This window comes from Rhinoderma darwinii, chromosome 1, assembly GCF_050947455.1.
Source record: "Rhinoderma darwinii isolate aRhiDar2 chromosome 1, aRhiDar2.hap1, whole genome shotgun sequence".
Lineage (NCBI taxonomy): Eukaryota > Metazoa > Chordata > Amphibia > Anura > Rhinodermatidae > Rhinoderma > Rhinoderma darwinii.
In genome coordinates, this window is record NC_134687.1 from 283,996,020 (window position 1) to 284,020,933 (window position 24,914).

At 40.2% G+C, this 24,914-nt stretch overlaps 1 protein-coding gene across 5 annotated transcripts in view; it reads left to right on the plus strand.

Moving 5' to 3' along the window:
• Positions 1-24,914, plus strand: part of CRTC1 (CREB regulated transcription coactivator 1) — a 169,505-nt gene that overhangs the window by 45,301 nt on the left and 99,290 nt on the right. For all 5 annotated transcript variants that reach the window (XM_075864532.1, XM_075864552.1, XM_075864539.1 and 2 more), the window contains one exon: positions 14,698-14,835. In XM_075864532.1, the coding sequence (XP_075720647.1) occupies positions 14,698-14,835 (138 nt within the window). The remainder of the gene's footprint in view (positions 1-14,697; positions 14,836-24,914) is intronic.

Sequence of the window (24,914 nt, forward strand, 5' to 3'; positions counted from 1 at the left end):
GAGGAAGAGTGGAGAGGCACTCAATCCAAGATGCTGGCGGTCCAGTGTGAAGTTTCCAGTCACCTGCCCACGCTGCCAAAAGTACCAATACCTGGTGTAATAACCACAGTATCACTGAGCTTGATTGGCCAGCAAACGCGCCTGACCTAAACCCCATAGAGAATCTATAGGGTATTGTCAAGAGGAATATGAGAGACCAGACCCAACAATGCAGACGAGCTGAAGGCCGCTATCAAAGCAACCTGGGCTTCCATAACCCCTCAGCAGTGCCACAGTCTGATCGCCCCCATGCCACGCAGCATTGATGCAGTAATTCATGCAGAAGGAGCCCCGACTAAGTATTGAGTGCATATACTGTACATACTTTTCAGTAGGCCAACATTTTGGTATTAAAAATCATTTTTGAAATTGGGCTTATATAATATTCTAATTTTCTGAGACACTTAATTTGGGGTTTTCATTAACTGTTAGCCATAATCATCAACAATAGAAGAAAAAAAATAAGAAATGGATCCCGCAAGTTTGTAATGATCTGTAATATAATATGAGTTTCACTTTTTGAATTGAATTACTGAAATAAATAAACTTCTTGATGATATTCTAATTCATTTGAGAAGGAATTGTGTGTGTGTGTGTGTGTGTGTGTGTGTGTGTGTGTGTGTGTGTGTATACACAGTCTCCAGCCCTTTTTTTTCACAATGTAGATGACAACTAGTAAAAGGTGACAAGGCTGGATCTGTACATTTTTTGTGTAGATTGAATTAACAGCATTAATCATTAGAGAAAAGTTTTGATCTAAATGTATGCAGATTTTGCTCTGAATTTGCCTAAACTTGTTATTTATAAACTTATTTTTTTCAATTTTTTTTCTTCCCCAAAATATTTCAAGCTAGCTTTACTATCACATAATTGTATTTTAACTTTTGATTTTTATTTTGTGTACAGAAATGTATGATGGCCAACATAGCAGTAATATATTTGTATGCTTAGAAAGCTGAGCATTGTACAGAATGTTTTCCTTTCATTCACATTAGTATTTGCGTAGTGTCTTTTTGAAATCCTTCCTAGATGGGTGTTGAGTTAATGTTTTTTATGGTTCACTGTTGTTTCCTCCCAAGATTCTCATCACTGCTGTGTTTCAAGCAGTGTTTTACAATGCAGAGGGTCCACATCTGTCCAGTTCATATGAGGACAAGCGAGGGGAGAACTGTGAGCAAGCTGCCACTGTTAATATGTATTCACTGACCTGAAAACATAATTTATATATTTTTAGAAGGGAAAAAAAACAACAGGTTGATATGAGTGACCTGATGTGGTAAAGAATAAATCTTTACATTTTGATGTTCACGGTTGATAGTGTAACTTGTTGGCCAATTGAGTGAAATTGCAGTTTCTAGGTGGCTGAATGGCATTATTGTGACCTTTTACAAAATGAAACATTCCTTTTTTTTTTGTCTTTAGGCATGTTCAGATGTGGAATGGGTGCATGTTCTTGGTGTAGAAATGTTAGCACTGAAAATGTTGCCCTTTCGCACCTGTGGACAAAAAAGCCCCATACTTCTATTTAAACATGATGCGGTTTTTCAAATTGACTGCACGTCCCTTCCATCCACACATATTTTGTGACTTTGTCCCATTTCAATACAACGGGAAGATCTCAGTCTGCCTATCGTGCATATGTCTTGTGTGTTAACATACCATTTGGGCTCATGCACACATCTGTATCCAGGATCATTTAGGGCTTATTTACACGAGCGTGTTAAACGGCCGCTGAAACAGCGGCCGTCCCACAGACCTATGTAATTCAATGTGGCCATTGTGGCAATTGTTTCAACGGACCGTGTGAAGGGTCCGTGCGAAAACAGGACATGTCCGTTCTTTTCACGCATCCCTCCATAGACTCTTAACTAAAACGGCAGTTTTTCATGTCCAAGATGCGCAGCGGTCGTGTGAGTCAGGCCTTGGGCACAAACCCCTAATTTGACGCCCGTACTGCATAACAGAACGTGTACCGGTCTGTAATGTGGTCACCTAGGGGCTCTGCGCTGCCACATATTGTCCTTGGTCACAACATTGTCATCTGAATGAGTCCTTAGGCGAATCAAGAAGGCCTGCTTCACATGGAATGCTAGTGTAGCAGTCCTTAAAAGAATTGTTTTATAAAGACAACCCCTGTCCATATGGATATCGGGGGCGTGAAAGACATTGGCAGCAGATTCTTTCAAGTCTTGTAAGTTGCGAGGTAGATGGATTGGACAAGTCAACAAATTGAACGATGTGTCATGTTCCTCAAACCGTCCCTGAGCATTTTTTTTCCAGTGTTGCAAGGCTCATTATCCTACTGAAAGACGCCATTGCCGTTAGGCAATACCGTTGCCATGAAGGGGTGTACTTGGTCTGCAACAATGTTTAGGTAGATGATGAATGTCCAACCAAAAGTTTCAAAGTAGAACATTGCCCAGAGAACCACACTGCCTCCGCCAAATTGCCTTCTTCCCATAGTTTCTCCTGGTGACATCTCTACCCTAATTCAGCGAGACACACGGATTAGGCCGTCCACCTGATGTATCACGTTTACTTTACATCATGCCAGGCCACCTTCTCCCATTTCTCAATTGTCCAGTTATGATGCTCACATGCCCATTGTAGGTGCTGCCTTTGGTCGATAGGGTCAGTGTGGGCACTCTGACCAGTCTTCGGCTACACAGCCCCAAATGCAGGAAGCTGGTTTTAACTGTATTTTGACACCTTTCTATCATAGTCGCGATTTGACTTTTTCATCAATTTGTGCTCAGCGCAAAAAGTAAATCAAAATTTTAATGTTGATTTGAAAATGTATATTATCCCCTTAAGGACACAGCCTATTTTGGCCTTGTGGACACAGCCGATTTTTGCAAATCTGACGTGTCACTTTATGTGGTAATAACTCCAGAATGCTTTTGCCTATCCAAGCGATTCTGAGATTGTTTTCTCGTGACATGTTGTACTTTATGATACTGAAAAAATTTTGTTGTTAAATTCAATATTTATTTGTAAAAAAACACCTAAATTTAGAGAAAATTTGCAAAAATCTGCATTTTTCTAAATTGTAATGTATCTGCTTGTAAAACAGATCGTAATACCACACAAAATATTTACTAGTTAACATTTCCCATATGTCTACTTTATGTTTGCATCGTTTTTTGAACGTGCTTTTATTTTTCTATGACCTCACAAGGCTTAGAACTTTAGCAGCAATTTCTCGCATTTTCAAGAAAATTTCAAAAGGCTATTTTTTCAGGGACCAGTTCAGTTCTGAAGTGGCTTTGAGGGCCTTATATATTAGAAACACCCCATTCTAAAAACTGCACCCCTCAAAGTATTCAAAACCACATTCAGAAATTATTTTAACCCTTTAGGCATTTCACAGGAAATATAGCAAAGTAGAGGTGAAATTGACAAATGTAATTTTTTTTTTTTTTACGAAATTCATTTGTAATACAGTTTTTTCTGTAACACAGAAGGTTTTACCAGAGAAGCGCAACTCAATATTTATTGCCCAGATTCTGCAATTTTTAGAAATATCCCACATGTGGCCCTAGTGTGGAAATACCGGCCTCAGAAGCAAAGGAGCACCTGGTGGATTTTGGAGCCTCCTTTTTTTAGGAATATATATTTTAGGCACCATGTCAGGTTTGAGGAGGTCTTGTGGTGCCAAAACAGTGGAAACCCCCAAAAGTGACCCTATTTTGGAAACTACACCCCTTAAGGAATTTTTAAAGAGGTATAGTTAGCATTTTTAGCCCACAGGTTTTTTGCTAAATTTATTGGAACTGGTCTGTGAAAATGAAAATCTACTTTTTTTTCTGAAAAAACATACGATGTTTTAGTTTTTACAAGGAATAAAGGAGAAAAAGCACCCCAACATTTGTGAAGCAATGTCTCCTGATTACGGCAATACCCCATATGTGGTAATAAACTGCTGTTTGGACCCACGGCAGGGCTCAGAAGGGAACGAGGGCCATTTGGATTTTGGAGCGCAGATTTTGCTGGAATGGTTTTCGGTGCCATGTCGTGTTTGCAAAGCCCTGGAGGGACCAAAACAGTGGAAACTCCCCAAAAGTGACCCCATTTTGGAAACTACACCCCTCAAGGAATTTTTCTAGGGGTATAGTGTGCATTTTGACCCTACACGGGTTTTGCTGAATTTATGGGAATTATGCCGTGAAATAGAAAATCTAATTTTTTTTCTAATAAAATGTAGTTTTAGCTCAGATTTTTTTCATTTTTACAACAGATAAAGGAGAAAAAACACACCAATATTTGTAAAGCAAACTCTTCTGAGCACAGCAATACCCCATATGTGGTAATAAACTTCTGTTTGGACACATGGCGGAAGTTAGAAAGGACGGAGCGCCATTTGACTTTTGGAGCTCAAGTTTTGCTGGAATGGTTTGCGGCCCCATGTCACATTTGCAAAGCCACTGAGGGGCAAAATAGTGCAAACCCGGCAAAAGTGAACCCATTTGGGAAACTATACCCCTCGTGGAATTTATCTAGTGGTATAGTGAGCATTTTGACCCCACAGTTTTTTTTGCTGAATTATTGCTATTATGCGGTGAAAATGAAAATCTACATTCTTTCCACTAAAATGTTGAATTGTTTTAATTTTCACAAGGAATAAAGGAGAAAAAGCGCCCCAACAATTGTAAAGCAATTTCTCCTGAGTACGGCAATACCCCATATGTGGTTATAAACTGCTGCTTGGATACACCGCAGGGCTCAGAATGGCAGGAGTGCTACTTGGCATGTAGATTTTGGTTGATTGTTTTTTGGGCGCCATGTCGCATTTGCAGAGCCCCTGAGGTACCCGTACAGTAGAAACCCCTGAGAAGTGACTCCATGTTGGAAACTTTACCCCTCAGGGTAATCATCTAGGGGTGTACTGAGCATTTTGATCCCACAGGTGTTTCATAGATTGTATTAGAATGAGGCAGTGAAAATGAAAAATTATTTTTTTTCCCAAAAATATGTAGTTTTGCACCCAATTTTTTTTCCCACAAGGGGTAATAGGAGAAAAAAACAACACATAATTTGTTACCCAATTTCTCCCGAGTACGGCAATACCCCATGTGTGGCCCTAAACTGATGTTTGGGCACATGGCAGAGCTCAAAATGGAAGGAGTGCCATGTGGCTTTTAGAGCACAGATTTTGCTGAACTGGTGTACGGGCGCCATGTCGCATTTGCAGAGCTCCCTTAGGTACCAGAGTAGAGTGTAAAACCATGAGAAGTGACCCCATTTTGTAAACTACACCCCTCAATGCGTTTATCATTTGCCTGGACATATGACAGGGCTTAGGAGTGAAAGGCGAATGTGAGACCTATTTTGGTGATTTTCGCAGCATTAGCCCACAACGGCAGGGCTCTGGGGTCAAATAGTAAAACAAACCCCCAAGTAGTGACCCCCATTTTGGAAACTGCACCCCTCAAGGCATTTTGACCACACAGGTTTTTTTTTTTCTATTAGAGATGAATGCTCAGTGGATGGTGCAAAGTGAAAATTGCAAATTTCCACAGGTATGTGCCATTTTAGTGCACAATATTTTGTGCCCAGTTCGTGCCACTGAAGACAAATACCCCAAACTGTTAAGCTGGTTCTCCCGGGTATGGCGATGCCATATATGTGGACGTACACTGCTGCTTGGGCACGCTGCAGGGCGCACCATTTGGCTTTTTGGAGCGTGGATTTTGCTCGCTAGTTGTTTTGTTTGGCGTTTTGCTGGTATTTCAGTTATGATGCGTGGGCATATGTAAGCTGTGCGGAGAACATCAGGGGTATAATAAGAGAGTATAATAATGGGGTAAATAAATAATTATCCACAGATGTGTGGCCAGCGTCGCACTGATAAATGGCGCCCGATCTTATCCGCTTTTGGAACACTGCACATTTTAGCATCGCCATATTCTGAGAGCCAAAACATCTTTATTTTTTCTCCACCGGAGCCGTGTGAGGGCTTATTTGTTGCGGGACAATCTGTAGATTTCATTGGTACCATTTTGGGGTACATGCGATTTTGTGATTACTTTGTATTTCATTTTTTTGGCAAGCGAGGTGACCAAAAACCTGCAATTCTGATATTTTTTATTATTTTTTCACGGCGTTCGCCATGCGCTATGAATGACAATTTTACGTTATTCTGCGGGTTGGTACGATTACGGTGATACCAGATGTATATAGTTTTTCTTATGCTTTGAAGCGTTTGCACGATAAAATCACTTTTGTTTCAAATAATTTATTTTTGGTGTCACCGTATTCTGAGAGCCATAACTTTTTTTATTTTTCCGTCAAAAAAGCGGTGGGAGAGCTTGTTTTTTGCGGGACTGGCTGCGTTTTTTAATGGTTTAATTTTGGGGTACATGCAACTTTTAGATCCCTTTTTTTTTTTTTTATTCTGTTTTGCGAGGGGTAGCGACTAACAAACAGCAATTCTGGAATCGTTTTTTATTACAATTTTTTAAAATAGCGTGATATTCTTAGAGTTTGGGTCGTTACGGACGCGGGGATACCACATATGTTTACTTTTTTTTAATGTTTTTTGGTTTTTCCTATAATAAAAGACTTATTATAGGAAAAAAGGCTGTTATAGTGTTTTTTAACGTGAAACTTATTTTTTTTAACTTTTTTACAACATTTTTATTAACTTGTTTCAACTTGAAGGCATGAAGCCCTGATCGCTATTCTAATACACTGAACTACCTACATAGTGCAGTGTATTAGAGCTGTCAGCTATTCACTGACAGCAAGCCTATTAGGCTTCGCCTCCCGGCGGGGCCTAATAGGCTTCCGTACTAGGAAGCGATTGTTAGGCTATGGTTGCCATAGCAACCATCGGAACACCCGCGGGTGCCGATGGTTGTCATTAGCAACCATAGGGTACGATCTAATCACTTAGATGCAGCGATAGCTGCATCTAAGGGATTAATCGGCCGGATCGGAGCCTTGCTCCGGTCCTGGCCGTTAGGGCACGATGTCAGCTGTAACAAACAGCTGACACCTGCGCCCGCGGCAACCATCGTGGTTGCCGACAGGCTACAAGACACTTCGATGCATCGATCACGTTGATCGATGCATCGAAGGGGTTAATCGGCCGGATCGGAGCCTAGCTCCGGTCCTGGCCGTTGCAGAGGGGAGTCGGACAGCTGATTCCCGGCGGTGTTAGCGCTGGCTCAGCTTCTGAGCCAGCGCCATCACATTTACACGTCATGGAGCTGTGATTGGTCAGTCTGCTTTGAGTGACCAATCACAGCGATCGCCAGCAGGAGACCGCTGTGAATGGTCCCCTGCCGTCTTACTGTGCCGGTCAACTGTCATAAACCGTTGACGGCACAGTTCTGTCACCTTGTCCTTTGACAGGGTGACAGTTTTTAGCCAGGACGCGCCGGTACGTCCCTGTGCCTTAAAGCACTTCAATGCAGGACGTACCGGTGCATCCTGGTGCGCTAAGGGGTTAAAGCAAAACACATACGTTTAATAAAAAAAAAAAAAAGGCTAGAAAGGTTTACATAGCATTTAAAAGCCCTGAATGGTAAAGTCCCATAGGGGGACGACAAAAAAAAAGTTAGAAATTTTTTTATAAAATATATTTTTGGAATTCAGATTAGTTTAAAAAATAATAAAAATGTTTTTTTGTTTTCAATTCCACCCCACAAAATAAATTTTAAATGTTTCTCAGTATATTAAATGGTACCATTAAAAAATACAACTTCTCCTGCAAATAACAAGCACTCATATGGCTACAAAAACCAAAATAATTCACCAGCTATACAGACAAATATAAAATCGTTCTGGCTCTTGGAATGTAAGTAGGAGAAAATGAAGAAACCCCTGTCTAATACAATCGATCGGCAAGGTAGATCCCCTATATATTTACTGTATTTTTGGTAGTACAACATTGTGTTCTCGGGTTATCTCCAGATTATTATTTTTTATTAATCGCTTCCCGACCGCCCACTGTATATTCACGTCGGCATTTGCTGGGCTCTGTGCGGTGCCGACGTGAATTCACGGTGGGTGTTAAAAGCGCCATCCGGGTGTCTCAGAGTAGCGCTGACACCCGGATCGCGCTGTTAACCCCTGCCTCTGGTCCCGGAGACATGACTGGGACCTAATTGGTTCAGGTCCCCGGTCATGTGATTGCAGGGACAGCTTGTTGTAGCAACGAACTGGAAAGTTTACTACAACAAACTGGAAAGTTTGATGCTACAACAAACTTTCCCGGGGACCGATTGCGGGTGCTGCAGTTGGTTATAAGGCAGAACCGGAGGCCATATAACAGCCCCCGGGTCTGCCATGCACAGCAGCCTATGAGAACCAGCCGGAGGCCGGTCCTCATAAGCTTCCTGTCAGTGTGACTCTCAGCGTCACACTGACAGTTTATAATACGTTACACTACCTAGGTAGTGTAATGTATTATAGCAGCCATCAGTGCTGCATGTCTTCAAGTAAAACGTAAAAAGTAAATAATAAAGTAATAAAAATGTTTTATAAAAGTGTAAAAACAAGTTATAAAAGTTACAAAAACAAAAAATGCTTTTTTTCCTGTAAGTCTTTTATTATAGGAAAAAAATGAAAATGTTAGAAAATTTACACATATTTGGTATCACCGCGTTCGTAACGACCCAAACTATAAAATTATTTTTCCCGCACGGTGAACAGCGTAAAAAAAGAATTCAAAAACAATGTCAGAATTACAATTTTTTTGGCCATCAACCCTCCAAAAATATAGAATAAAAAGTGATCAAAAATTCGCATGTACCCTAAAATAGTACCAATAAAAACGACAACCCATCCCGCAAAAAACAAGCCCTTACACAGCTGTTTTGACTGAAAAATAAAAAAGTTATGGCGCTCAGAATATGGTGACACAAAAAAGAAATAGTTTTATCGAAAAGTGATTTTATTGCGCAAATGCCACAAAACATAAAAAAAACGATATACATCTGGTATCGCTGTAATCGTATCGACCCGCAGAATAAAGTAAAATGTCATTTATAGTGCACGGTGAAAAGTGTAAAAAGACAAAAAACATTGTCAGAATTAGTTTGTTTTTTTTGTCACTTTGCTTGCCAAAAAAAATGTAATAAAAAGTGATAAAAAAAATCACATGTACCCTAAAATGGTACCAATGAAAACTACAGATTGTCCCGCAACAAATAAGTCCTCGCACGGCTCCGGTGAAGTCATATATGGAGCGGGCTCATGCGCTGCGCCCGCTCCATATTCTGCAGGTATCGCCGTTACAGGAGCCTGTAAAATAGATATTATACTGCAATACATTAGTACTGCAGTGTATTGTACCAGCGACCTAATGATCGCTCGTTCCAGTCCCCTAAAGGGCCTTTTGGGAGGTTTCCACTGTTTTGATACCTCAGGGGCTTTGCAAATGCGACATTACACCCAAAAACCATTCCAGGTAAATTTGAGCTCCAAAAGCCAAATACTGTTCCTTCCCTTCTGAGTCTTGCCGTGGGTCCAAACAGCAGTTTATTACCACATATGGCGTATTGCTGTAATCCGGACAAATTGCTTTACAAATTTTGGAGTGATTTTTCTCCTTTATTCATTGTAAAAATTAAACATTTCTATGTTTTTTCAGAAAAAAGTAGATTTTCATTTTCACGGCCTAATTCCACTAAATTCAGCAAAAAAACTGAGTGGTCAAAATGCTAACTATACCCCTAGAAACATTCCTTGAGGGGTGTAGTCTACAAAATGGGGTCACTTTTGGGGGTTTCCACAGTTTTTCTCCCTCCAGGGCGTTGCAAACTGAAAACCAATCCAGCAAAATCTTTGCTTCAAAATCCAAATGGCGCTCCCTCCCTTCTGAGCTCTGCCGTGGGTCCAAACAGCCGTTTAGTACCACATATGGGGTATTCCTGTAATCGGGAGAAGTAGCTTTACAAGTTTTGGGGTGCTTTTTATTCTTTATTCCTTGCAAATATCTTTTTTTTTTTTTTTTTTTTTTTTTTTAAGAAAAAAAGTAGATTTTCACTTTCACAGGCAAACTCCAATAAATATAGCAGAAGACCTGTGGGGTCAAGATGCTAACTATACCCCTAGAAAAATTCCTTGAGGGGTGCAGTTTCCAAAACCATGTCACTTTTGGGGGATTTCCACTGTTTTGGCACTACAAGACCTCTTCAAACCCGACATGGTGCCTAAAATATATTCTAAAAAAAGGAGGCCACAAAATCCACTAGGTGCTCCTTTGCTTCTGAGGCCAGTATTTGTCTATTTTCACACTAGGGCCACGTGTGGGGTATTTCTAAAAACAGCAGAATCTGGGCAATAAATATTGTGTTGCGTTTCTCTGGTAAAACCTTCTGTGTTACAGAATTTTTTTTATTACAAATGAATTGCAGCAAAAAAAATAAAATTTGTCAATTTCCCCTCTACATTGCTTTAATTCCTGTGAAACGCCTAAAGGGTTAAGAAACTTTCTGAATGCTGTTTTGAATACTTTGAGGGGTGCAGTTTTTAATATGGGGTGATTTATGGGGTCTATCTAGTACATAAGGACCTCAAAGCCGCTTTAGAACTGAACCAGTCCTTGTAAAAATCGCCTTTTGAAATTTTCTTGAAAATGTGAGAAATTGCTGGTTAAAGAGGCTCTGTCACCAGATTTTGCAACCCCTATCTGCTATTGCAGCAGATAGGCGCTGCAATGTAGATTACAGTAACGTTTTTATTTTTAAAAAACGAGCATTTTTGGCCAAGTTATGACCATTTTTGTAGTTATGCAAATGAGGCTTGCAAAAGTCCAAGTGGGCGTGTTGAAAAGTAAAAGTCCAAGTGGGCGTGTATTATGTGCGTACATCGGGGCGTTTTTACTACTTTTACTAGCTGGGCGCTCTGAAGAGAAGTATCATCCACTTCTCTTCAGAACGCCCAGCTTCTGCCAGATCACGCTGTGACGTCACTCACAGGTCCTGCATCGTGTCAGACGAGCGAGGACACATCGGCACCAGAGGCTACAGATGATTCTGCAGCAGCATCGGCGTTTGCAGGTAAGTCGATGTAGCTACTTACCTGCAAACGCTGATGCTGCTGCAGAATCAACTGTAGCCTCTGGTGCCGATGTGGCCGACACGATGCAGGACCTGTGAGTGACGTCACAGATCTGCACTGCCAGAAGCTGGGCGTTGTGAAGAGAAGTGGATGATACTTCTATACACAACGCCCAGCTAGTAAAAGTATTAAAAACGCCCCGATGTACGCACATAATACACGCCCACTTGGACTTTTACTTTTAAACACACCCACTTGGACTTTTGCAAGCCTCATTTGCATAACTACAAAAATGGTCATAACTTGGCCAAAAATGCTCGTTTTTTAAAAATAAAAACGTTACTGTAATCTACATTGCAGCGCCTATCTGCTGCAATAGCAGATAGGGGTTGCAAAATCTGGTGACAGAGCCTCTTTAAGTACTAAGCCTTGTAACGTCCTAGAAAAATAAAATGTTAAAAAAACTATGCAAATATAAAGTAGACATATGGAATATGTGAAATAGTAACTATTTTGTGTGGTATTACTTACTATCTGTTTTACAAGCAGATACATTTAAAATTAGAAAAATCATAATTTTTGCAAATTTCTCTAAATTTTGGTGTTTTTCACAGATAAGCAATGAATTTATTGACCAAATTTTTCCACTATCATAAAGTACAATATGTCACGAGAAAACAATCTCAGAATCGCTTGGATAGGCAAAAGCATTCCGGAGTTATTACCACATAAATTAACACGTCAGATTTGAAAAAAATGGGGCTGGTCCTGAAGGCCAAAATGAGCTCTGTCTTGGAAGGGTTAATCAGGTCATTATTATTTTGTTTTTTTTGTCGGTAATTTTCCCTCAGTTTATGTATATCCCTCAACAATATCCACATGAATATTTCAATTAGGTGCACATTAATTGGTGGTTGGAAATCATTTTTCAAATGTAGATCAAATTTATTCAATTGCAATTCCTCTTTCAGGTCGATTTACTTCCTTTCTTGGCAGTTAAAAACTTACTTTCAATATCAAACATCTAATTTCAATTGAAACAGTTTTTTGAGCCAAAGCCAGAAGTAAATTCAAAAGTAAGGAAAGATCTAAAGAAAAGACTGATGTATCTCCTTTCTTTTGTGTCTACTCCTATGTTTGGCTATAAAAAAAACGCTAAAAACTGCATCAAAACGATGTGTGTGATTCTTGGTTTAATTGTGGAACGCTTGATTGTGTTTAACCCCTTTTTCAGATTTTCAGTTTAGTTTTTTCCTCCCCACATTTCAAAAGCCATAACTTCTTTATTTTTCCATCTGTATAGTCCTATGAGGGCTTGATTTTTGCGAGACAAGTTGTAGTTTTTCGTAGCACCATTTATTTTGCCATATAATGTACTAGGAAACGGGTAAAAAATTATTTGTGGGGTAGAAAAAGAAAAAAAACAGTGATTCCTCCATTGTTTTTGCGTGCCATTTTTACGGAATTCACTGTGCAATTAATACAACGTGTTAACTTTATTCTGTGGATCAATAAGATTACGGCGATACCAAATATAGAGAATTTATTTTATGTAGCCAAATTCCGAGAGCCGTAACTTTTTTTTATTTTTCCGTCCGTCGATGTGGTATGAGGGCTTATTTTTTGCGGGATAAGCTGTAGTTTTTAATAATACCATTTTGGTGTACATGCAACGTTTTGATCACTTTTTATGTAATTTTTTTGTGGGAGATTAGGTGACGAAAAAATAGAGATTCTGACGTTTACAATTTTTTTTTTTTTTACGCCGTTCACCGTGCGGGTTAAATAAGGATATATTGTAATAGTTCAGACTTTTACGGACGCGGCGATACCAATTATGTTTATTTTTTTACTATGCTCTAGGGGGAAAATGGGAAACGGTTTGTTTAGTTAAACGAGTGGGATCGCGCTCGAGCGTGATGCCGCTCCTTACTCTGAAGTGTCGACTGTAACATACAGCCGACACCGGCATTGTATGGAGCTGGTTCACTACGTGAGCCCGTTCCATACTTCCCCTACCCGACTTTGGTGTATGGATACGTCAAATGTCGGGAAGGGGTTAAAGAGATTTTCTTATAAAGGCAAGGTCTGTTTAAAGCAGGAGTTTTTTTACAGGGACCCCACACTATGGTGTCCCTGTGCGCTAATAGGGGTTGTCGTGGTGATAAACTCCTCCTCCTCCTTTGTCACTGTGAAAATAAAAGAAAAACACCCGATCTACTTCACACTGTAAGTGAAAAAAATAAATTGACCGTTCTAAAGTGCATGTCCATAAATTACCTTTCATGAACATTGCACATATAGCCTCCGTGTAGAGCAGCTCAACACATTAACAGCAATAATGAATTCGCGTTAATTGACTACATGTAACGATGTAGAGCTATGAGATGTGTTTCAGCCCAGTAACGTTGGGGCTAGTCATTTTTATCCCAACTAATCGTTTGGGGAAACCAGGACATCACACCATAAGAGGTTCAGTCTGTGTTGTCGCTTAAGGGTCTTTTTACACAGGCCGTTGATTGGGCAAAAGATCGCTCAGACGAACACTCGTATACAATCATTTCCCTGTGTAAGCATTGCAGCGATGAGCGACGTACAATCAAACACTCGTTCGTTTGGCTGATTGCATCTTTTATGCGGCCATTAAAATTATCACTTTAGGCAGCACATCTCCTCTATAAACATGTACTTCCAACAAGATTCAATTGTATTCGGTCGAACAATTAAAGAGAACCTTTCACCTCCCCATACATGTGCACCATGTAATTGGGAGGGCTGCACAAACCCTGGGGCACTTAAAAAAAAAAATTCTACCTCCCTCCGTTATTTAGATATCGGTGCTGTTGTTATATTTGGCACCCGATATTTAAATAACCCCCTGAACAGTCAACGGGGCGTGTACTGGCAAGGGGGCGTGTTACTATGGCTGTGACACTGTCCAATCCAATATGGACTGTGTTACGGAGAGGGGGAGAGAGGGGGGAGAGAGGGGGGAGAGAGGGGGGAGAGAGGGGGGAGGGGGGGGGGAGAGGGGGGGGAGAGAGACAGTCAGTCAGTCGCGCGCGCGCGCACACGCGCTCTCACTCTTCGGCTTTCAAGATTAGTCTTCCGGCAAGGGGGGCGTGTCACTGCTACGGACCGTGTAAGAGCTGTGGAGAGGAGAGCGTGCGCTCTTCTCTTCAGTTCTTGCGAGAGATCAGTCTTGTATTGTCTGCTGAACTGGCAAGGGGGCGTGTCTCTGCTACGGACAGTGCAAGCGCTCCCCAGCTCTTACACTGTCCGTAGCAGTGACACGCCCCCTTGCCAGTTCGTGTGAAAAGACTGCAATCGCACATTCTCTCTCCTCGCTCTTGCTGTGGCACTGTCCATATCTGATTGCACAGTGTCACAGCCATAGTAACACGCCCCCTTGCCTGTTCAGGGGGTTATTTAAATATCAGGCGCCAAATATAACGGCACCGATATCTAAATAACGGAGGGAGGTAGAATTTTTTTTTTATTTAGATGGCCACATTGCTAATCTCAATAAATGTCACCGATAGTGTTGTGTGTTATATATATATATATATATATATATGTTATAGAATTTGCTAAAACGGTGTGTTCTGGCTTAACAATATTTACTTACAAACATTTTTATTTTTACAGACTCCCTTTCCATCATCTGGATTAGATACAAGTAGGACAACTCGACATCATGGTCTAGTGGACAGAGTATATAGAGATCGAAATCGGCTTGGATCCCCACATCGGAGGCCTTTGTCAATAGATAAACATGGACGTCAAATATCCTTTCTAAGATTGTTACACGTTAAGGCGTGTTTTTGTTTTGGTTATCTAGTCTTTTAGAAACTTGGATGTTTTTCAAATTTATTTGTATGTATTTACCCCTTTTTACTATTCGTTTTCTATTACAACTAAACTACCTATTCCTAATGATGTGCAATTATGACAAATACCTGCTCTGCTTTACTCTCTATAAAAGGGGTATTCCAGTTTCAGCAAATTTATTTATTTGTATAATGAAAATGTATAAGATTTTCTAATATACTTTGTGTCAAGTTATTTGCCTGCTGTTTATACAAAGAATAACATTTATTTGCTGACGCTGAATCAAACTTGCAGTTCTCAAACGGTATATCCACCTTTGGGAAAAAGTTTTTTACAGTTTGCATATAGGTTTAATCTAAATGAAAAGTTTTTTTCTTTTTGGAAGGCCATCAACGACTTATATAATAAAATGTCTGCTCCCCAGCTGCCTTGGACCCTGGTCATGGTCCTCCTTTTTATATATCCTGGTTCTTTCACCTCCATTAAAAGGGATCTCCTTAAATTTTTTTTATTTTTTTTTTGTCCGAGCAGCTCGCCAGGTCATTCCTAGACACTGGAAATCAAGTTTTCCTCCTATCTTTTAGGGTATGTTCACACGCAGTTACCAGAAACGTCTGAAAATACGGAGCTGTTTTCAGGCGAAAACAGCTCCTGATTTTCAGAAGTTTTTTTTTTTTTTAACAACTTGCATATTCCTCTGCGTTTTTTACGGCCGTTTTTGGAGCTGTTATTCAATGGAGTCAATGAAAAACGGCTCCAAAAACGACCCAATATGTGTCCTGCACTTCTTTTGACGAGCCGTCATTTTACTCGCCGTATTTTGACAGCGACGCGTAAAAGGCTCGTGGGAACAGAACATCGTAATTCCCATTGAAAGCAATGGGCAGATGTTTGTAGTCGTATTACGGGCGTTTTTTCAGGTGTAATTCGAGGCATAAAACTCCTAAATTATGCCTGAAAACACTGCGTGTGAACATACCCTTAGTGGTACAAGAAATTTTCCTGGGATTTGTATAATGGGGAAATTGTTTGCTTGTGACACTGGCCAGAGTAATACATTTTATGATACCTGGTGCCCATGGCCTCTTTATAAAAATTCTCCACATGGTTTGATTTATTTTTTATTTTTTTTAACTCCCTTAACCCCTTAGTGACCAGCCCATTTTAGGCCCTAATGACCAAGCTATTTTATTTGTTTTTCTATAGTCGCATTCAAAGAGCTATAACTTTTTTATTTTTTCGTCTACATAGCTGTATGAGGACTTGTTTTTTGCTGATTAGTTGTACTTTTTAATAGCAACATTTTTGGGTACATATAATTTTTTGATTAACTTTTTATGGGGGGATTATAGAAAAAAACTGAAATTCCGCCATTATTCTATGCGTTTTTAAATTGACGCTGTTCACTGTGCGACGTAAATAACATGTTACCTTTATTCTATGGGTCGGTACGATTACGGCGATACCACATATGTAGAGGTTTTTAATGTTTTACGACTTTTGCACAATAAAAACACTTTTGAACTAAAATTATTTGTTTTTGCATCGTCGCTTTCCAAGAGCCGTAACTTTTTTTTATTCCATCAATGTAGTGATTTTTTGGACTTGTTTTCTGCGGGACGAGACGTTTTGATTGGTACTGTTTTTGGGTGCATGGCACTTATTGATTCATTTTTTTATGACTTTTTTTGGGGGACAATGGAAAAAAATTGCAATTTCGCCATTGTTTTTTACGGGTTTTTTTTTATGGTGTTCACCTTGCGGTTTAAATTACATATTAACTTTATTAATCGAGTCATTACGGTCGCGGCGACATATATGTGTACTTTTATTTTATTTTTACACTTTTTTACTAAATAAAACCACTTTTTATGGAAAAAAATGTTTGTTTTTTTTGTTTACTGTAATTTTTATTAATCTTTATTTCACATTTATTATTTATTTCACTAGTCCCACTAGGGGACTTTACTATGCGATCTTCAGATCGCTGATATAATGCTTTGGTATACTTCGTATACCAGAGCATTATTGCCTGTCAGTGTAAATCTGACAGGCAATCTGTTAGGACGTGCCTCCGGCGCGTCCTAATAGGCATATGTCCAGGGCAGACCTGGGGGCTTTTATCAAGTCCCCGGCTGCCATGACACCCCATCGGAGACCCGCGATTGCATTTGCGGGCCGCAGATGGGTGACAGAGGGAGCTCACTCCCTCTGTAAACAAAGTTAAATACCGCGGTCGCTATGGACGGCGGCATTTAACGGGTTAAACGGTCGCGATCTAAGTAAACTTCGATTGCGGGCGTTGGAGCAGGAGCTCAGCTGTCATCAGACAGCTGAGTCACGGCTCCAGCCTGCACGGGAGACCCATGCAGGACTTGGGCTAGGCTGACGCCTTTTCACGTGAGCCTAGTCTAAGGCCCCTTAGTGACTCACGTGAAAAGGTGTATTGGTGGTCACTAAGGGGTTAAGGACCAGGTCTATTTCGGGCAAGCATTCTTTTTCGTTTTTTCCTCCCCTTCCAAGAGTCATAACTTTTTTTTATTTTTATGTCGATATTGCCATATGAGCGTTTGTTTTTTGCAGGGCGAGTTGTATTTTTCAAGTGCAGAATTTTTGGGTGTATATATTTTATTGCTGATCTTTTATTCATTTTTTTTTTAGGGAAGGAATCGAAAAAAAAACTGCTGTTCCAGCATTGTTTTTTGCGTTTTTAAATTTACGCCGTTTTCTATGTGGTGTAAACAACATGTTAACTTTATTCTATGGGTCAGTACGATTACGGAAATATTCAATATGTATATTTTTTTTATGTTTTACTACTTTTGCACAATTTAAAACACTTAGACAAAAATTATTTGTTTTTGCATCGCCGCTTTTCAAGAGTCGTAACTATTTATTTTGCATGTCGATGTCGCCGTATGAGGACTTGTTTTTTGCGGGACGAGATGTAGTTTTCATTGGTATCATTATGGGGTACATGGAACTTATTGATTAACTTTTTTTATTACATTTGTTGGTGGGAGAAATGGAAAAGAGAATTTTGTGTGTGTATTTTTTAGTTTTTATACACTTCTAGTAAACAAACACTTTTTATGGGGAAAAAGTGGTTTTATTTAAATTTTTACTGTAATTTTTTTAATTTTTTTAAATAAAAAATTCTTTATTAGTCTCACTAGGGGAATTTACCATGCGATCTTCTGATCGCTTATATAATGCTTTGGTATACTCAGTATACCAAAGCATTATTGCCTGTCAGTGTACAACTGACAGGCAATCTATTAGGCCATGCCTCTGGCACAGCCTAATTGGCATACAGCCAGGGCAGGCCTAGGGGCCTTTGTTAGGCCCCCGGCTGCCATGGCAACCCATCGGTGGTTGGCGATTTGCGTTCTCTGGCCACCGATCGGTGACAGGGAGCTCCCACCCTCTGTCAAACAGCCTAAATGTCGCGGTCGCTATTGACCGCAGCATTTAAAGTGTTAAACGGCCGGGATTGGAGGTTTCTCCACACCTTGCCAGTGCAGCGGGAGCCCGGATGTCAGACACAGCCGGGCTCCTGCGGCAATTTTGCGGGCATACCCTCTGTGCCCGCACTATCTCCTTCAAGTACGTGCACGGCGGAATGCTCTAATGGCTGCATTTTATGCCGTGCATGTACGTGATTCTGCACCAACGGGTTACCAGAATTTTCAATGCTTACTTATCAAAATTAGAAAATAAGGGGAGTGTGAGCAGGGGAGGACCCTGCATTCATTAAGGAAAATAAAATGAACACTGTACAATAAAACCAAGAGCGTGGAAGCTCACACGCTCCAGCATCCCATTACATAGTCAACAAGGTTGAAAAAAAGACACATGTCCATTAACCCCTTAATGACCGGGCCATTTTGCACGTTAATGACCAAGGATTATTTTTTGTTTTTCCACGGTCGCATTCCAAGAGTCGTAACTCTTTTTTTATTCCGTCGACATAGCCGTATAAGGGCTTGTTTTTTCCGGGACGAGTTGTATTTTGTAATTGTACCATTTTTAGATGCTTATAACATATTGATTAACTTTTATTAACTTTATTTTAGGAGAGAATTGAAAATAAGCAGCTATTCCAGCATTAATTTTCACGTTATAAATTTACGCCGTTTACTATGCAGCGTAAATAACATGTTAACTTTATTCTATGGGTCGGCACGATTACAGGGATACCAAATGTGTAAAGGTTTTATATGTTTTTTCTACGTTTGCACAATAAAAACCCTTTTAGAAAAAAATTACTTGTTTTTGCATCGCCGCGTTCCAAGAGGCGTAATTTTTTTATTTTTCCGTCGATGTGGCCGTACGTGGGATTGATTTTTGCGGGACAATGTGTAGTTTTCATTAGTACTATTTTGGGGTACATAGGACTTATAGATGAACTTTTATTTTATTTTTTATGGGGGGAATGGGAGAAAAGAGAGAATTTTGCCGTTGTTTTTTGCGTTTTCTTTGGACGCCGTTCATCCGGCGGTTTAATTAATGTGTTCATTTTATTGGTCAAGTTGTTACGATCGCGGGGATACCATATATGTGTATGTGTGATTTGTTTTGACCGTTTTATTAAATAAAACCACTTTTTGGGGCAAAAAAGTAGTTTTATTTGACTTTGACTGTAATTTTTTTTATTTTTTTTTTCACAAACTTTATTTAACGGTTTTACTTTTTTTTTTTTTTCCCACCAGGGGACTTCACTATGCGATGTGCCGATCGCATATATAATGCTTTGGTATACTTCGTATACCAAAGCATTATTGCCTGTCAGTGTAAAACTGACAGGCAACCTGTTAGGTCATGCCTCTGGCATCGCCTAACAGGCAGATGCTGAAGACAGACCTGGGGGTCTTTGTTAGACCCCCGGCTGTCATGGAAACCCGACGGCGACCCGCGATTTGTTTGCGGGGGCGCCGATCGGGAGACAGAGGGAGTTCCCCCCTCTGTCAAACACATTAAATGCCGCTGTCACTGTTGACAGCGGCATTTAATGGGTTAAACTGCCGGAATCGGCGCGTGCTTCGATTCCGGCAGTTGCAGCAGGAGCCAGGCTGTGTATAACAGCCGTGCTCCTGCCGCTGATCGCGTGGGTAAACTGTCAGTACCCGCGCGATCACAGGACGGATATATCCGTCCTCCTGCGCGAACTAGCAGCTGCTGAGGACGGATATATCCGTCCTTCGGCGTTAAGGGGTTAAGTCCAGCCTTTGATCCTACGGTGTTAATACAGAGAAAGGCAAAAGAAAACATAGTCCCTGTCAAGTTCAAGTTCAGAAAGCCACAATCTGTCTGACTGGCAAGTAAAAGGTTCAGGGCCGTACACAGATCGCTGTTCAAGTTCATATATACGATTAGTCTGTACTGTGACTGCAGATTAACTTGGCAAAGACACAATTTGTTCTGTGCTTTGTCAAGTTCATCAGCAGTATATAAAGTGTCAGGTCGACCGTTCGTTGACAGTTTGCCAAGTGAAATAGTCACAATCGTATGTACATCTGTTATGTTCAAGTCCATTCACAGTATATAGTAGTCGGACAAGTTAAAGTTCATAAAAAAAATACAATTGACGTTAGAAATTTAGCCTTATAGTTCAATCAGAAAAATATCTGAACGGATGAACAGTGCCGAGGAGGCATTTCATATCCTAAATTCAGAGTCCGACTCTGACAGTGGAGAAGAAGTGCATTTTCTTCTGTCATCCTTTTCTTCTTCATCCGATTCATCAAGTGATGAAGTGCCCCATAGACGCACCAGGGTCAGCAGTCAATAAGTTCCCCCAAGTGACTGACTGGACCTCTGCTAGTAATTTTATACCCCAAGTGCCAGACTTTACAGCCACTGCGGGAACTCGTGTGAACACTGCAGGGTTCAAGGAAGTTAGATTTTTTTTTTTCAGAAGAATTAATAGAGATGATAGTGCAGCAAACCAATATTTATACCCATCAGTCTTTAGCTGCCAACCTCAACTCATATTACGCAATGCCCCTACCAACTCAGTGGAGATGAAAAAATTTGGGGGTCTAGTCCTCAATATGGGAATAATAAAAAAGCCTTCAGTAAGGTCATATTGGAGTAATGACCTTTTGTACCACACTCCACTGTACCGCAACGTCATGCCCAGGGCTCGATTTTGAAGCTTTATAACAACAATGAACATTGCCTACTCCCTAATGACCCTGCATATGATCGCTTATTTAGAATTCGGCCCATTATAGACCACACTAATATTACGTTTTCCCTGATATACAGCCCCCACAAACATATAGACATAGATGAATCCCTAGTACATTTCAAGGGCAGATTACATTTTCGTCAATACTTGCCCGACAAATGGGCCAGGTATGGTGTTAAGCTTTACAAATTATGTGAGAGCACATCTGGATACACACACATAAGTTCAGAGTCTACGAAGGGAAAGACTCCAAAATAGTGCCCCCAGACTGCCCCCCCCCCCTTTCCGGAAGATAACTGGCAAAATTGTATGGGATCTGCTTCACCCCCTGCTAGATCAAGAGTACAATTTGTATGTAGACAATTGCTATACAAGCGTCCTGCTACTGAAATGCCTGTTTTATAGAGGTACTGTTGCCTGTAGAACTATCAGGCGAAACCAAATAGATTTGCATAAAAGATTCATAGGGCAAAGGATGCAAGTAGGTGAAAGTAGCGCGGTGTGCACTGACATGTTTGTCAAGTACAAGGACAAGCGTGAGGTCCTTGTACTGACCGCCATACATTCTGACAGATCCAGCCCGCTCCCAGTCCGGGGAAACCTAGAGTCGGTCCCCAAACCTCTGTGTATCCATGACTATAATAAGTTTATGGGAGGGGTAGATCTGTCAGACCAGGTGCTGCAGCCATACAGCGCCCTTCGCAATACTCGGGCGTGGTATAAAAAACTGGCACTGTACTTGACCCAAATAGCCCTTTATAATTCTTTTGTCCTCTACAAAAGTGTAGGAAACGGGGAAATTCCTGCAATTTCAGTAAAAAATAATAAAGGCCTTCATATTTGGGGAACAGGAAGGAGTGGGGAGCAGGGCCTCAGGAAGTGAGGGCAGAATAATTCCAGGGCAGCATTTCCCTGGAGTAGTTCCCCCGACAAGAGACAAAGAGGAGGCCACAAAAAAGGTGTCTGGTCTGCTCCCAGAATAGAATTAGGAGGGACACTGCACACTATTGTGGGACCTCCCCCTCAAAGCCCGGTCTTTGCATATAAAACTGTTTTGAAATTTACCACACCTCCGTTAACTGCAGCTAACCTGCCCTCCGTTGTCATTTATTCAAATACCCCCTGAAATAACTTTTTTATTATTTATCGTATTCTTTTTGTTACGAATGGGAAAAGTAGAAAATTACTTTATTCAATAATTTAGTTCCCATTTTTACTTATTACCATATTTCCAGCGGTTCAATTGGCCATCTAGTAAGATCCCTAAACAAAGCTAAAATTTCTCATTACACCCCTAGATGAATACTGTGCAAACACAAAGCGGATCCTCAAAATAATGTGTAAAAATTAGGCCTCAAAATGCATTGCGCCGCATGTTCAGCCATATAAAGCGGTTATATCAATTCCTATTACTGTTTGGTGATATCAGTCTGAACACAGGAGAGCCTGGCCAAAAATGTTGGGGCGCGTTTCCTCAGTTTCATGTACTATGTACGAAAAATATGTCCTGTAAATGACGCATTTTATTGGAAATAAACAATTTTTTTACACCTACTTTACATTAATTCTTGCACAAAAACTATGAACTCAAAAAACACAATACGCCCCCCATTGAGGGGATGTAGTTTTTAAAATGGTGTCATTTTTGGTGGGTTCCTTATGTTCTGGTATCTCCGAGCCTCTGCAAACCTTGCTTGGTGCATGAAAGCAAAGCGTTCTTGAACATTTTCAAAATTATCATGTTTAATATCATGTTTTAGGACCTTCCACCTACCTTTTAACTTTGTGATTTGTGCCAATGTGCACCATGACTGCTGGGTATTCACCAGCCCCTCCCAATAATCTGTCAACCCGAAAGGTAAACATAGTCTTCTAGGGTTGTTATAATACCAGAATTTGGACTTCGATACCGATACTTTGTGTAGTATTGGGATTCTCCATACCAAAAAGATACTGCCAACAATAATAAAAAAATAAAAATTCCTTCCATTTTCTTATGTGAGGCGTGGTGTGATGGATTTTGAACTTCCATGTAATTAACCTCATAATTTTTCTCAGTCATAATGGAGAACATTGAGTTAATGTATGAGGTACATGATTGGGTTAATTACTATTAACGTGAGGTGCATGGAGGTATTAAGTTCATAACACCTTGAGCTTCACATTAACCCCTTAATGACCTTCCTATTTTAAACCTTAATGACCAAGCAATTTTTTTGCATTTTTTCATAGTCTCATTCCAAGAGCTATAATTTTTTACTTTTGCGTCGACATAGCTGTATAAGGTCTTGTTATTTGCGGGACAAGTTGTATTTTTTAATAGCACCGTTTTGGGGGTACATATAATTTAGCGATTAACTTTTATTAACTTTTTTTTGGATGGAAAAAAACCCATAAATTTCACCACCCTTTTTTGCGTCTTAGATTTACGCCGTTTACCGTGTGATCTAAATAACATAACTTTATTCAATGGGTCATTACCATTGTGGCGATACCAAATTGATATAGATTTGGTATGTTTTACTACTTTTACACCGTAAAAACACTTTTTTTTTTTTTCAACATAATTTGTGTCACCATGTTTTAAGAGCCATAATTGTTTTATTTTTACGCCGATGTAGCTGTTTGAGGGCTTGTTTTTTGCGGGACGACTTCTAGTTTTTATTGGTACCATTTTGGAGTACATGCGACGTTTTGATCACTTTTTTTATCACATTTTTTTTAAGGCGGGATGAACAGAAAACAGCAATTCTGGTATTTGTATTTTAGTTTTTACGGCGTTCACCGTGCAGGTTAAATAACGTCATCGCTTTATAGGTGGGGTCGTTACGGATGCGGCGATATCAAATATGTGTAATAGCTTAAAAAAAAATTGTGTTTTTTCATATTAAAGTATTTTATAAGGGGAAAAAGTGTTTTTTTTTTATTTGGGATTTTTATTATTAACTTTATTAAACTTTTTAATAACTTTCTTTTTAGTCCCACTAGGGGACTTCACTATTCGATCTTCTGATCGTTTTTATAATACACTGCAATACTTCTGTATTATTGCCTGTCAGTGTAAAACTGACAGGCACCTGCTAGGTAATGCCTCAGGCATGGCTTAGCAGGCATCCACTACAGGCCTTTGTTAGACCCCCGGCTGCCATAGAAGCCATTGGCACCCTGCGATTGGAGCTCCCCCCAAAACCACTTGGGTGCGGCACTCGCTATTGAGCGCTCCATCTAAGTAGTTAAACGGGTGAGATCGATGTTGAAATCGATCCCATCCGTTAGTTCAGGTGTCCGGCTGTCTTTAGACTGCCCGACACCTGCTTTAGCCGGCACAGGACACCCGTGCCGGGCTTATGTCTGTGTGCCGTGAAAAGGCGTATTGGCAGTCGTTAAGGGGTCAATATGTGAAAGAAAAGTTGTTTTTTTTTTTCATTTAACATTCCTTGATTTTTTTTTTTAACTTTAATGTACAGGCATATATATGTCAGGCAAGGCAGCTAGCATAGGCGTGCGCAGGGGTCTAGTGGTGTTGTGGAGGAATAGGGGGGCTCAAGGTGAATTCTTGGCAGAACTTGTGCTAAAAATTTCAATAAGACTATCGGCAAATAGCAGTATGAAAATGCAATAGCTGAGTGGTCTATCAATTAAATTACCCATCTTGACTTTGGGGCCCTTAATTTTTACGATGTGACAAGTACAATTTAATTTAATATCTAGAAATCGTAAAGTTTCTGATGTGATTCAAATCTTGTAATTTCATGAAAAATATTAAAGTGAGTGGTAACCCTTAGGCCTTATTCACATGACCTTATTCACATGACCATGAATAATGAGAGTCAAAAAATAG